The 15,148-nt window shown below is 44.5% G+C and overlaps 1 protein-coding gene across 2 annotated transcripts in view; it reads right to left on the reverse strand.

The window, feature by feature from the left end:
* Window positions 1-1,867: 1,867 nt before the first annotated feature.
* Window positions 1,868-15,148, reverse strand: part of LOC133569150 (disco-interacting protein 2 homolog C-like) — a 91,805-nt gene continuing 78,524 nt past the window's right edge. For both annotated transcript variants that reach the window (XM_061921329.1, XM_061921328.1), the window contains exons 34-37: window positions 14,396-14,470; window positions 14,154-14,328; window positions 8,801-8,924; window positions 1,868-5,882 (exon numbers count right to left, since the gene is read on the reverse strand). In XM_061921329.1, the coding sequence (XP_061777313.1) occupies window positions 5,630-5,882; window positions 8,801-8,924; window positions 14,154-14,328; window positions 14,396-14,470 (627 nt within the window). In that variant the 3' untranslated portion in view covers window positions 1,868-5,629. The remainder of the gene's footprint in view (window positions 5,883-8,800; window positions 8,925-14,153; window positions 14,329-14,395; window positions 14,471-15,148) is intronic.

The raw sequence follows: 15,148 nt of genomic DNA on the forward strand, positions 1-15,148 counted from the left end.
AATGTGTGTAATAACATCCGAATCGCTCCCACTGCCGTCGCCTTTTTTTTTTTCCTAGTCTTTCACTCTCACTTTCTTCATCCACGAATCTTTCATCCTCGCTCAAATTAATGAGGAAATCGTCTCTTTCTCGGTCCGAAGCGCTCTTGCTGCTGGAGGCTCACATTATAAACATGTTTCTCTACCACATGTCAACCAGTAAGTTTTTGGATGAGAAAATTGTGATATTAAGTCGGCTTGAGCGGAGTTAGCGTCCTCCTGCAGCAGCTGTCATCTTGGCTCCTCCATTGGCTTAATTCTTTCAGAGACACTGGCGGTCACCGCAGCCCTCCGACTTTCAGGTATGACTTTATAATCTCACTAAAACACTATTCACACAATAAGCAGATAAGGGATTTTCCAGAATTATCCTAGTAAATGTGTGCAATAACATCCGAATCGCTCCCACTGCCGTCGCCTTTTTTTTTTCCTAGTCCTTCACTCTCACTTTCCTCATCCACGAATCTTTCATCCTCGCTCAAATTAATGAGGAAATCGTCTCTTTCTTAGTCCGAAGCGCTCTTGCTGCTGGAGGCTCACATTATAAACATGTTTCTCTACCACATGTCAACCAGCAAGTTTTTGGATGAGAAAATTGTGATATTAAGTCGGCTTGAGCGGAGTTAGCGTCCTCCTGCAGCAGCTGTGATCTTGTCTCCTCCATTGGCTTCTCTCAGAGACACTGGCGGTCACCAAACCCCTCCGACTTTCAGGTATGACTTTATAATCTCCCTAAAACACTATTAACACAATAAGCAGATAAGGGATTTTCCAGAATTATCCTAGTAAATGTGTGTAATAACATCCGAATCGCTCCCACTGCCGTCGCCTTTTTTTTTTTCCTAGTCCTTCACTCTCACTTTCTTCATCCACGAATCTTTCATCCTCGCTCAAATTAATGAGGAAATCGTCTCTTTCTCGGTCCGAAGCGCTCTTGCTGCTGGAGGCTCACATTATAAACATGTTTCTCTACCACATGTCAACCATTAAGTTTTTGGATGAGAAAATTGTGATATTAAGTCGGCTTGAGCGGAGTTAGCGTCCTCCTGCAGCAGCTGTCATCTTGGCTCCTCCATTGGCTTCTCTCAGAGACACTGGCGGTCACCGCACCCCTCCGACTTTCAGGTATGACTTTATAATCTCACTAAAACACTATTAAAACAATAAGCAGATAAGGGATTTTCCAGAATTATCCTAGTAAATGTGTGTAATAACATCCGAATCGCTCCCACTGCCGTCGCCTTTTTTTTTTCCTAGTCCTTCACTCTCACTTTCCTCATCCACAAATCTTTCATCCTCGCTCAAATTAATGAGGAAATCGTCTCTTTCTCGGTCCGAAGCGCTCTTGCTGCTGGAGGCTCACATTATAAACATGTTTCTCTACCACATGTCAACCAGCAAGTTTTTGGATGAGAAAATTGTGATATTAAGTCGGCTTGAGCGGAGTTAGCGTCCTCCTGCAGCAGCTGTCACCCTGGCTCCTCCATTGGCTTAATTATCTGAGACACTGGCGGTCACCGCACTCCTCCGACTTTCAGGTACGACCATATAATCTCACTAAAACACTATTAACACAATAAGCAGATAAGGGATTTTCCAGAATTATCCTAGTAAATGTGTCTAATAATATCCGAATCGCTCCCACTGCCGTCGCCTTTTTTTTTCTCGTAGTCCTTCACTCTCACTTTCCTCATCCACCAATCTTTCATTCTCGCTCAAATTAATGAGGAAATCATCTCTTTCTCGGTCCGATTTGCTCTTGCGGCTGGAGGCTCACATTATAAACAATGTGAGGGTGTGAGGAGCCCTACAACCCGTGACATCACGCGCACATCGTCTGCTACTTCCGGTACAGGCAAGGCTTTTTTATTAGCGACCAAAAGTTGAGAACTTTGTGGACATTCTCTACTAAATCCTTTCAGGAAAAATATGACAATATTGCGAAATGATCAAGTATGACACATAGAATGGACCTGCTATCCCCGTTTAAATAAGAACATCTCATTTCAGTAGGCCTTTAGTGAAGTGAAGTGAATTATATTTATATAGCGCTTTTCTCTAGTGACTCAAAGCGCTTTACATAGTGAAACCCAATATCTAAGTTACGTTTAAAGCAGTGTGGGTGGCACTGGGAGCAGGTGGGTAAAGTGTCTTGCCCAAGGACACAACGGCATTGACTAGGATGGCAGAAGCGGGAATCGAACCTGCAACCCTCAAGTTGCTGGCACGGCCGCTCTACCAACCGAGCTAAACCGCCTTTAATAGTCACGTGACACATGCCAACAAATAACCGGGGGAAGCCTAGTAGCCAATCAAAGCACTTTATTGCACTTGTATAGTGTGACGGGAGCTAATAAGAGCTCTTATAAAAGTGTCATTTCATCTTTTTTAGTCTTTTTAGTGTACAAAACAAGTCACACACATTTGTACCGTACAAAATGGACACTATTTACATACAATACACGCGGGCGCGCGCACACACACTTGATGGGACTTTCCTTGTCGCGGCTAACTTTGCACGCTGGCATCGCTAAGGTAGCTGATATGCATAAAGACTTCTGTTCTTCTGCCGTGGTGTGGAAATCAAGGACACAAAGTCGTGCTCTAATTAAAAAAAAATCTTCTACACCATCTGCCGTGTCCCGGTCTGGAGTACCGCTAACTACGCTAACAGCTCCGAGCTAGCCCAGACGACCGCCACTTTTTTTTTTTTCTTTTTTTCTTTTTGGGGATAAACTGACAATATTCAAGTGTATTTATTCCATAAATATTTCATCCTCTGCATTCCTTTTAGACTTTAATAAACATCTGAGTTAGTGCACATAAGAGCGAAAGAGTTGGACTAAAGACGAAAAGGATGAAAAAAAAAAAGGAGCTGAAAATTACAAGAAAGTGTGCAAAAGTGTCAAATCAACTTTAAAGTGTGAATAATGTGACGGATAGTTTTTAATTAATCATTTTGATGATTAACCAATAAGAATAAAATCACAATAGCAGCGAAAGCAGAGCAGCTAATTAGCCCCCATGCTAACGTAAATCTCCAAATTTTTTTTTGTTTTTTTCCCCCCCAGGCTCTGTCAAAGATAAGATTGTGTCTTTTTAGCTCACTCGCAATTCCGGCCAAGAGGAACGTCGCTTCGGGTCGTTTATTGCTACAGTGTTAGCTTAGCAGTCAGCAGCTTCCTTTGGACGGCGGAGCGCAAAAACGAAACCTCACACCTGGCGCCCGTTTTTTGGGGACGTTTGACAGACTCTGATCTCTGTGGACATCCCACTCCACCTGAACCTTTTTAAAGGGGAACATTATCACCAGACCCATGTAAGCATCATTATATACCTTGACGTTGCAGAAAAAAAGACCATAGGTTTTTTTAACCGATTTCCGAACTCTAAAAGGGTGAATTTGGCGATTTAAACGCCTTTCAATGGATAGCCTGTCGGAGCGATGACCTTTCAGGAAGCAATCCGCCATTTTCTGAACCTCATTACACGCACCAAGTCAAATCAGCTCTGTTATTTTCCGTTTTTTCGACTGTTTTCCCGTACCTTGGAGACATCATGCCTCGTCGGTGTGTTGTCGGAGGATGTAACAACACCAACAGAGACGGATTCAAGTTGCACCACAGGTCAAAAGATGCGAAAGTCCCTCGTTTGTTCCGCACACTTTAGCGACGACAGCTATGCTACGACAGAGATGGCAAGAATGTGTGGATATCCTGCGACACTCAAAGCAGATGCATTTCCAACGATAAAGTCCAAAAAATCTGCAACATTGGAAAGTAGACCACCACTGAATCTGCCGGAGTGCGTGAGCTATTCAGCGATGACTGCAATCTGTTCCCGCAGACGAGCGAGGTAAACCCCCTGGATGTCTTGGCCAAGATGTGATTTATGCCACTTCTTTTTTTGTCTCATTTTGTCACCCAAACTTATAATGTAGTGCATGAATGCACAAAGGTGAGTTTTGTTGATGTTATTGACTTAAGTGGAGTGTGCTAATCAGACATATTTGGTCACGGCATGACTACGAGCTAATCAATCATCAATCAATCAATCAATCAATCAATCAATCAATCAGAGTCGAGACCCAGGATGGACCGCTCGCCTGTGTATCGGTTCGGGGCATCTCTACGCTGCTGCTCCGCCTCCGCTTGGGATGGTTTCCTGTGGACGGGACTCTGGCTCCTGTCTTGGATCCGCTTTGAACTGAACTCTCGCGGCTGTGTTGGAGCCACTATGGATTGAACTTTCACAGTATCATGTTAGACCCGCTCGACATCCATTGCTTTCGGTCCCCTAGAGGGGGGGGTTGCCCACATCTGAGGTCCTCTCCAAGGTTTCTCATAGTCAGCATTGTCACTGGCGTCCCACTGGATGTGAGTTCTCCCTGCCCACTTGGTGTGAGTTTTCCTTGCCCTTTTGTGGGTTCTTCCGAGGATGTTGTAGTCGTAATGGTTTGTGCAGTCCTTTGAGACGTTTGTGATTTAGGGCTATATAAATAAACATTGATTGATTGACGAGCTAATCGATGCTATCATGCTATTTAGGCCAGCTGTATGTACATATTGCATTACTACGCCTCATTTGTAGCTATATTTGCATCCAGCCTTTCCCTCCACCCACATTTAATGCCAAACAAACACATACCAATCGTTGGTTAGAAGGCGATCGACGAATTCGTCCTCGCTTCCTCCCATGTCGTTTTCGTCGGTTTCGCTTGTATGCGGTTCAAAGCATCTTCTATAATTTCGTTTTCGCTACCTGCCTCCACACTCCAACCATCCGTTTCAATACATGCGTAATCTGTTGAATAGTTTACGCTTCACGCCGCAGAAATCCGAGTCTGAATCCGAGCTAATATCGCTATACCTTTCAGTGCTATCCACCCTGTTTGTTTCTGGTTGTTTCACGCGGTGACGTCACAGGACAATAGACGGGTGGATATACTGATGGTAAAAATCCGGCACGTTGAAGCTGTTTTTCGGGATATTGCGTGATTAGTAAAACTTTTTGAAAAATTTCAAAAAATAAAATAAGTCACTAGGAACTGATTTCTTATTGGTTTTAACCCTTCAGAAATTGTGATAATGTTCCCCTTTAAACGGTTTTCTTCTGTCCGCTTGCCGATGGGCAAAATCAGTTTAAATTCCCAATGACGCGACACACACGCACACACACACACACACACACACACACACACACACACACACACACACACACACACACACGGAGGGTGCGGGTGGAGAGGGCTGCATATAGGGGCTACTAGACACCTCCTCGTCTTTTAGGTTCCTCTCCATATAGATTATGTCAATGTACAATATTTATATTTTTACAAAAAAAAAGCTGGCCCCCTTCTCCTTCGACAAGACTTGCTCCCCCGTCTTCTAAACAAGGCGACACGTGCACAGTGTTCCCATAAGGCTTCCCTTAGCGGAGGGGTTGGGGTCGCTCAACAACGGAGAAAAAGAGATGAGTCGAGAGGACACGATGCTAAAAAAAAAGGGAAAATTACAGTCTGTTACGATTTTTCTGGGGCGGCGGCGGACACATACGCACGTACACACGCACGCACACACACTCACGCATGCTACATGTTGTAGGCCACGTAGATGGGGTCCAGCTGGTCCTGCAAGAAGCCGTCGCGCAGGTGCATGCGCTGCTTCTCGCCGCGAGAGTTGATGGGGATGACGCCGATGTCCGTCACCACCACCACGCCCACGATCAGGTAGTGCTCCTCCAGCACCGCCTTGGTCACCATGGGAACCAGGTCCAGCGCCTCCTGCTCCGAACCCTCCAGCTCCACCACCACCACCAGCAGGTTGGTCCACGGGAAGACGGCGCTGAGGGGAGCACATCAGGTGATGACTCGTCACATCGAAAAAGTCCGTCAATTTCAAATAAGTGCTTTGGGAAGTGTGCTGTCCAAAAGTTAATGCAGTTGTTAGAATGAGATATAAACATCAAATATGCACACTTTCTCTTAAAATCTTTTTGGGTCCCACTGACTCCCAATAAAATTGTTTTTTTAATCCTGGGGTGCTTTTTCCACGAAAACCGAATTAATCCTATTTTTTCATTGAAAAGAATGAACATGTTTTGGTGTAATTGCACCTCTTAACCACTTGATGGTGCCAGAAAACAGAGCAACATTCTCAGAGCTTTGATGAGTGAACATGAGTTAAACTGCCATTAAAGGCCTACTGAAAGCCACTACTAGCGACCACGCAGTCTGATAGTTTATAGATTAGATTAGATAGCACTTTATTTATTCCGTCAGGAGAGTTCCTTCAGGAAAATTAAAATTTTCAGCACAATCCCATTCAAGATCAGACAAACATTACAGGGAGACAGAACAGGATCGCTAAACGGGTCTGCCGGCTTCCAGCGCCCCTCACAAAAAAGATGAGATACAGGTAAACAGGGGGACGGGAGAAAAAAATAGAAGATTAAAATCAAATAAAAATAAAATTCGATCTTAGCCTGGGCCCTGGAAAGGGGGTGCAGACTTTACCATGAATTGATTAACGTGGACCCCGACTTAAACAAGTTGAAAAACGTATTCGGGTGTTACCATTTAGTGGTCAATTGTACGGAATATGTACTGTACTGTGCAATCTACTAATAAAAGTATCAATCAATCAATCAATCAATCAATCAAAGGCCAAGGGAAAAAAACAACTCATAGCCATAGCACACATGTAAGAGGAAACATCAAACATCAAAGAACACAGAGGACATTAAAGACATTAAAGCAGCAGATACAACCAGACATTTCTACATACAGCTATGAATAAAAAGTAAAAGAAACATGTCCACTGTGGTGGCCTCTGCGGTGTTCCACGCCATTGTCCGCTGGGGTAGAGGGACCATGGTCAGAGACAGGAGCAGACCCAACAAAGCAACCAAGACAGCCGACTCCACCTTTGGCCAGAGTCCGAATGGATGAGCGAGGATACGTCCAAGGTGACTGAGGTGTCCGACACCTGCTCACCCAGCATATATCAATGATGGTTCTCGCCCGGAAAAGGGTGGAGTGCCATCTCCAGGTTGGGGAGGAGACCCTGCCCCAAGTGGAGGAGTTCAAGTACCTAGGAGTCTTGTTCACGAGTGAGGGAAGAGTGGATCGTGAGATCGACAGGCGGATCGGTGCGGCGTCTTCAGTAATGCGGACGTTGTATCGATCCGTTGTGGTGAAGAAGGAGCTGAGCCGGAAGGCAAAGCTCTCAATTTACCGGTCGATCTACGTTCCCATTCTCACCTATGGTCATGAGCTTTGGGTCATGACCGAAAGGATAAGATCACGGGTACAAGCGGCCCAAATGAGTTTCCTCCGCCGGGTGGCGGGTCTCTCACTTAGAGATAGGGTGAGAAGCTCTGCCATCCGGGAGGAACTCAAAGTAAAGCCGCTGCTCCTCCACATCGAGAGGAGCCAGATGAGGTGGTTCGGGCATCTGGTCAGGATGCCACCCGAACGCCTCCTTAGGGAGGTGTTTAGGGCACGTCCAGCCGGTAGGAGGCCACGGGGAAGACCCAGGACACGTTGGGAAGACTATGTCTCCCGGCTGGCCTGGGAACGCCTCGGGATTCCCCGGGAAGAGCTAGACAAAGTGGCTGGGGAGAGGGAAGTCTGGGCTTCCCTGCTTAGGCTGCTGCCCCCGCGACCCGACCTCGGATAAGCGGAAGATGATGGACGGATGGATGGATGGAAATATTAACATTGCAACACATGCCAATACGGTCGCTTTAGTTTACTAAATTACAATTTTAAATTTCCCGCAGAGTTTCTTGTTGAAAATGTCGCGGAATGACGACGCGGGTTGTAGCGGACATATTAGCCCAGCACCACACACGGCTAAAAGTCGTCTCTTTTCATTGCATAATTACACAGTATTCTGGACATCTGTGTTGCTGAATCTTTTGCAATTTGTTCAATTAATAATGGAGACTATAAAGAAGAATGCTGTTGGTGGAAAATGGTGGATTATTATTAGTGTTTCTTTGTTTGTTGTGAAGCTTTAACACAGAGCGAACATGATTCTCTACGTCAACCAGCAAGATTTTGGATGGGAAAATTGTGATATTTAGTCAGCTCTTACCGGAAACTTCAGTGGATTACGCGACTTCCTCCTGCAGCTGTCAAAAAGGCAGCTGTGATCTTGGCTCCTTAGCTTCTCTGAGAGACACTGGCGTTCACCGCAGCCGCCCGACTTTCAGGTATGACTTTACAATCTCACTAAAACACTATTAACACAATAAGCAGATAAGGGATCTTCCAGAATTATCCTAGTAAATGTGTCTAATCACATCTGAAACGCCGCCTGGAGCCGTCGCCATTTTTTTTTTTTTTTCTAGTACTTCACTCTCAATATCCTCATCCAGGAATCTTTCATCCTCGCTCAAATTAATGGGGAAATCGTCACTTTCTCGGTCCGAATAGCTCTAGCTACTGCTGGTATGACTGTAAACAATGTTCAGATGTGAGGAGCTCCACAACCCGTGACGTCACGCGCACATCGTCTGCTACTTCCGGTACAGGCAAGGCTTTTTTATCAGTGACCAAAAGTTGCGAACTTTATCGTGGATGTTCTCTACTAAATCCTTTCAGCAAAAATATGGCAATATCGTGAAATGATCAAGTATGACACATAGAATGGACCTGCTATCCCCGTTTAAATAAGAACATCTCATTTCAGTAGGCCTTTAATGACACTGGGAAAAGAGACGACTCCAAAAGGTATCGTTGAGTGAAGGAACTCACCACTCCATGATACTCTTGTGCGCGCGGATGACCGAGGTCTCGATGTCGATGGGGTGGTACCTCATGCCCCGCAGCTCCATGGCCTCCTCCAGAGCGCCGACCACGAACAGAGCGTCGTGTCTCTCTGGGACACAAGCACGCTCTCATGTAGACAAACGTGCTTAAACACACACTGGAATGTTCAGTGCAGGGGTGTCCAAACTTTTTCCACTGAGGGTCGCACACTCAAAAATGAAAACATGCTGGGACTTTCATGTTTTTGAATGTTAAAGTTCACGAGGACCCAAGAGGGTCTCCGTCACTCAAGTGTTGAAAGTAGTTTTTTTTTAACCTTCAACAACCTGCTTACCCCACTATGGACTGGACTCTCACTATTATGTTAGATCCACTATGGACTGGACTCTCACTATTATGTTAGATCCACTATGGACTGGACTCTCACTATTATGTTAGATCCACTATGGACTGGACTCTCACTATTATGTTAGATCCACTATGGACTGGACTCTCACTATTATGTTAGATCCACTATGGACTGGACTCTCACTATTATGTTAGATCCACTATGGACTGGACTCTCACTATTATGTTAGATCCACTATGGACTGGACTTTCACTCTTATGTTAGATCCACTATGGACTGGACTCTCACTATTATGTTGGATCCACTATGGACTGGACTCTCACTCTTATGTTAGATCCACTATGGACTGGACTTTCACTCTTATGTTAGATCCACTATGGACTGGACTCTCACTCTTATGTTAGATCCACTATGGACTGGACTCTCACAAAATTATGTTAGATCCACTATGGACTAGACTCTCACAAAATTATGTTAGATCCACTATGGACTAGACTCTCACTATTATGTTAGATCCACTATGGACTGGACTCTCACAAAATTATGTTAGATCCACTATGGACTAGACTCTCACAAAATTATGTTAGATCCACTATGGACTAGACTCTCACTATTATGTTAGATCCACTATGGACTGGACTCTCACTATTATGTTAGATCCACTATGGACTGGATTCTCACTATTATGTTAGATCCACTATGGACTGGACTCTCACTATTATGTTGGATCCACTATGGACAGGACTTTCACTCTTATGTTAGATCCACTATGGACTGGACTTTCACAATTATGTTAGATCCACTATGGACTAGACTCTCACTATTATGTTAAATCCACTATGGACTGGACTCTCACTATTATGTTAAATCCACTATGGACTGGACTCTCACTATTATGTTAGATCCACTATGGACTGGCGTCTCACTATTATGTTAGATCCACTATGGACTGGACTCTCACAATATTATGTTAGATCCAGCATGGACTGGACTCTCATTATTATGTTAGATCCACTATGGACTGGACTCTCACAATATTATGTTAGATCCAGCATGGACTGGACTCTCATTATTATGTTGGATCCACTATGGACTGGACTCTCACTATTATGTTAGATCCACTATGGACTGGACTCTCAATATTATGTTAGATCCACTATGGACTGGAGTCTCACTATTATGTTAGATCCACTATGGACTGGACTCTCACTCTTATGTTAGATCCACTATGGACTGGACTTTCACTCTTATGTTAGATCCACTATGGACTGGACTTTCACTCTTATGTTAGATCCACTTGGGACTGGACTCTCACTATTATGTTAGATCCACTATGGACTGGGCTCTCACTATTATGTTAGATCCACTATGGACTGGAGTCTCAATATTATGTTAGATCCACTATGGACTGGAGTCTCACTATTATGTTAGATCCACTATGGACTGGACTCTCACTCTTATGTTAGATCCACTATGGACTGGACTTTCACTCTTATGTTAGATCCACTATGGACTGGACTTTCACTCTTATGTTAGATCCACTTGGGACTGGACTCTCACTATTATGTTAGATCCACTATGGACTGGGCTCTCACTATTATGTTAGATCCACTAAGGACTGGACTCTCAATATTATGTTGGATCCACTATGGACTGGACTCTCACTATTATGTTAGATCCACTATGGACTGGACTCTCACTATTATGTTAGATCCACTATGGACTGGAGTCTCACTATTATGTTAGATCCACTATGGACTGGACTCTCACTCTTATGTTAGATCCACTATGGACTGGACATTCACTCTTATGTTAGATCCACTATGGACTGGACTTTCACTCTTATGTTAGATCCACTATGGACTGGACTCTCACTATTATGTTAGATCCACTTGGGACTGGACTCTCACTATTATGTTGGATCCACTATGGACTGGACTCTCACTATTATGTTAGATCCACTATGGACTGGACTCTCACTATTATGTTAGATCCACTATGGACTGGACTCTCACTATTATGTTAGATCCACTTGGGACTGGACTCTCAGTATTATGTTAGATCCACTATGGACTGGACTCTCACTATTATTTTAGATCCACTATGGACTGGACTCTCACTATTATGTTAGATCCACTATGGACTGGACTCTCACTATTATTTTAGATCCACTATGGACTGGACTCTCACTATTATGTTCGATCCACTATGGACTGGACTCACACTATTATGTTAGATTCACTGTGGACTGGACTCTCACTATTATGTTCGATCCACAATGGACTGGACTCTCACTATTATGTTGGATCCACTGTGGACTGGACTCTCACTATTATGTTAGATCCACTATGGACTGGACTCTCACTCTTATGTTAGATCCACTATGGACTGGACTTTCACTCTTATGTTAGATCCACTATGGACTGGACTCTCACTGTTATGTTGGATCCAATATGGACTGGACTCTCACTATTATTTTAGATCCACTATGGACTGGACTCTCACTATTATGCTAGATCCACTATGGACTGGACTCTCAATAGTATGTTGGATCCACTATGGACTGGACTCTCACTATTATGTTAGATCCCCTATGAACTGGAGTCTCACTATTATGTTAGATCCATTATGGACTGGACTCTCACTATTATGTTAGATCCACTATGGACTGGACTCTCAATATTATGCTAGATCCACTATGGACTGGACTCTCACTATAATGTTAGATCCACTATGGACTGGTCTCTCACTAATATGTTTGATCCACTATGGACTGGACTCTCACTATTATGTTATATCCATTATGGACTGGATTCTCACTATTAGATCCACTATGGACTGGACTCTCACTATTATGCTAGATCCACTATGGACTGGACTCTCACTATTATGCTGGATCCACTATGGACTGGACTCTCACTATCATGCTAGATCCACTATGGACTGGACTCTCACTATTATGTTAGATCCACTATGGACTGGACTCTCACTATTATGTTAGATCCACTATGGACTGGACTCTCACTATTATGTTAGATCCACTATGGACTGGACTCTCACTATTATGTTAGATCCACTATGGACTGGACTCTCACTATTATGTTAGATCCACTATGGACTGGACTCTCACTATTATGTTAGATCCACTATGGACTGGACTCTCACTATTATGTTAGATCCACTATGGACTGGACTCTCACTATTATGTAAGATCCACTATGGACTGGACTCTCACTATTATGCTAGATCCACCATGGACTGGACTTTTACAATATTATGCCAAGGTTTCTCATTGTCATCCCACTGGGTAGAGTTTTTCCTTGCCCTGATGTGGGCTCTGAACAGAGGATGTCGTCGTGGCTTGTGCAGCCCTTTGAGACATTTGTGATTTAGGGCTATATAAATAAACTTAAATCAACGCTTTAGTATGTGGGTCAATTTCAAATTCATTCTTCGATTATAAATTCTTATTATTTTATGAGCAATGACAGTTTTTTAAGTAAAAAACTGCTTCTATGACATCCTTGTGTTATTAGTGTCAACATTGCTACTTTTTCTCCTTATATTCGACCTATTTGCACCTTACTTCCAATTTCCAATTTTTTTTTGTAATAGTGATTTTAAAAAGGGCCGCAGGCCGTTAAAGAATTACCGTATTTTCTTGATTTGCTGCCGGGGCGCCAATTAATTTAAAACCTCTTCTCACCCCGGCACTAACCAAAGGCATGCGGTAAATTTAAGCCTGCGCTTAAAAATGTGAATGTGATGTAAGGATACCATCATGAAAAGCGCATTTAATAAAAAAACGTTATTATGGTCTTACCTTTACTTATAAATGAAGTCCATGCGCAGCTCCTTCTGATCAAAAGCATCGATAACTTGTTTATAGAAGTCTTCCTTATCTTTCTTCAGTTTTAAAAGTCTCTCTGTCTCGATGGAGATCTTCCTTTATTACCTCCTGCTTCGATTGAAAGTCCAGTTTAGAAAACTGTTTTATTTTAGATATGTAATCCTCCATGTTAAAAGTGTACGCGAGAGGAAAAAATAAACGATCGCTGCTCAGTCTTGCTGCTTGTTGTCACTTCTTCTGCAGCCGAGTAGTTGCAAGAAGGATCACTAGCGCCCTCCACCACCAGGAGGCGGGAGTCATTTATGACTCATATTTGACACACGCAGCTACGGTATATTAGTAAATCATAGCTGCTTACTGTTCTTTTTACCATATTCCATAGCTTCGACCTTAAGTCCTATAGCTCTTAACAGCTCTTAATCTTTTTCCCTTTATGCGATTTCAAATGATTGAAATCAGCCTCCTCCATTTTGAAAATGATGACAGTGTCACTCGTGACGTGACGAGTTTGACCCGGTGGAAATTCTAGACATGCGCTAAAAAAAAAAATATTTTGCGAAATGAGTTTGACCCGGCGTTAATTCTAGGCAGGAGCATACTATATACCAGGCGGCAATTCAAGGAAATACGGTAGCTGTAGGAATAAAACCCTGGCTGTACCAGGATGCCACCTGAACACCTCCCTGGGGAGATGTTTAGGGCATGTCCGTCCTGTAGGAGGCCACGGGGAAGACCCTGGACACGTTGGGAAGACTATGTCTCCCGGCCGGCCTGGGAACGCTTTAGGATCCCCCGGGAAGACTTGGATGAAGTGGCCGTGGAGAGGGAAGTCTGGGCTTCCCTGCTTAGGCTGCTGCCCCCGCGACCCGACCTCGTAAGCGGAGGAAGATGGATGGATGGATGTAATATTTCCACTCTCGCTGGAATGTCGACCGACGGGATGTTCACATACTTATGTATAGTTTTGATATGGCCACATTTGTCTACTAGCAGGTGAGAGATGCATGAAGTATAATCCACAATTTACTTTTACCAAGTCTGTGTGTGTCAACCAGAACCGGAACCCTGGCTGTACTTTGGACACCCCTGTTGTGGCGTGATCCAGCTGACGAGCGGCGATAAAAAGGCTCAACACTCACCTCCGTTGGCGTCAGTGAGCTCGGTGCGGCGGAGGAAGCCCAGGTAGCCCGTCCTGGCCCAGACCGTCTGAGTGTCCCCGAAGCTGAGCCTGGAGTTGAAGTGGTCGGACTGGAGGACCTCCTCGCCGTAGCCGCTGTAGTAGCCGCTGCCGTTGTGAGCGCTGTGCACCCAAATCTGCCATCCAGAAGAAAAAAAGGGGAGTTTAGCGACAGTCACAGATTCCGCTGTGTTGTCTCAGCACCTCTCCCAGGTGCGAGTCCCCCAGAGGGCCTTTGGTTTCGGGGTTGGCGATGATGATGCGGACTCCGGGCAGGATCTGAAAGATAGAGGAAGACAGGGCTGTTGCCACGGTTACCGCCTCTTTAAGAGGGTGAAAGAGGTGTGAAAGGCGGGATCACTTTTGACTTCCTTCCAGCGAGCGATCAATGAAGTCTCGGCATGAGTCAACGTCAGAATAATTCAATGTCAGGTATCACAAAACTTTCTGTTCCCATGAGTTCCCGGCAAGGAGACACAAGCTGTCTTTCATCTTACCAAGCAAAAGGCTTGTAAAACTCCACTGCGTACGACGGGAAGCGACATGAAGGTGTCGGTTTCTTTGATCTATTGCAGGGGTGTCCAAAGGGCGGCCCGGGATAAATAAATAAATAAATGGGTTGTACTTGTATAGCGCTTTTCTACCTTCAAGGTACTCAAAGCGCTTTGACACTACTTCCACATTTACCCATTCACACACACATTCACACACTGATGGAAGGAGCTGCCATGCAAGGCGCCAACCAGCACCCATCAGGAGCAAGGGTGAAGTGTCTTGCTCAGGACACAACGGACGTGACGAGGTTGGTACTAGGTGGGATTTGAACCAGGGACCCTCGGGTTACGCACGGCCAATCTCCCACTGCGCCACGGTCCCACGGCACATTTTAAAAATACAATGGAAACATTTTTAAAACGGGACGGTATAGCTCGGTCGGTAGAGCTGCCATGTCAGCAA

The sequence above is a fragment of the Nerophis ophidion genome, linkage group LG15 (assembly GCF_033978795.1).
Source record: "Nerophis ophidion isolate RoL-2023_Sa linkage group LG15, RoL_Noph_v1.0, whole genome shotgun sequence".
NCBI classification, from domain to species: Eukaryota; Metazoa; Chordata; class Actinopteri; order Syngnathiformes; family Syngnathidae; genus Nerophis; species Nerophis ophidion.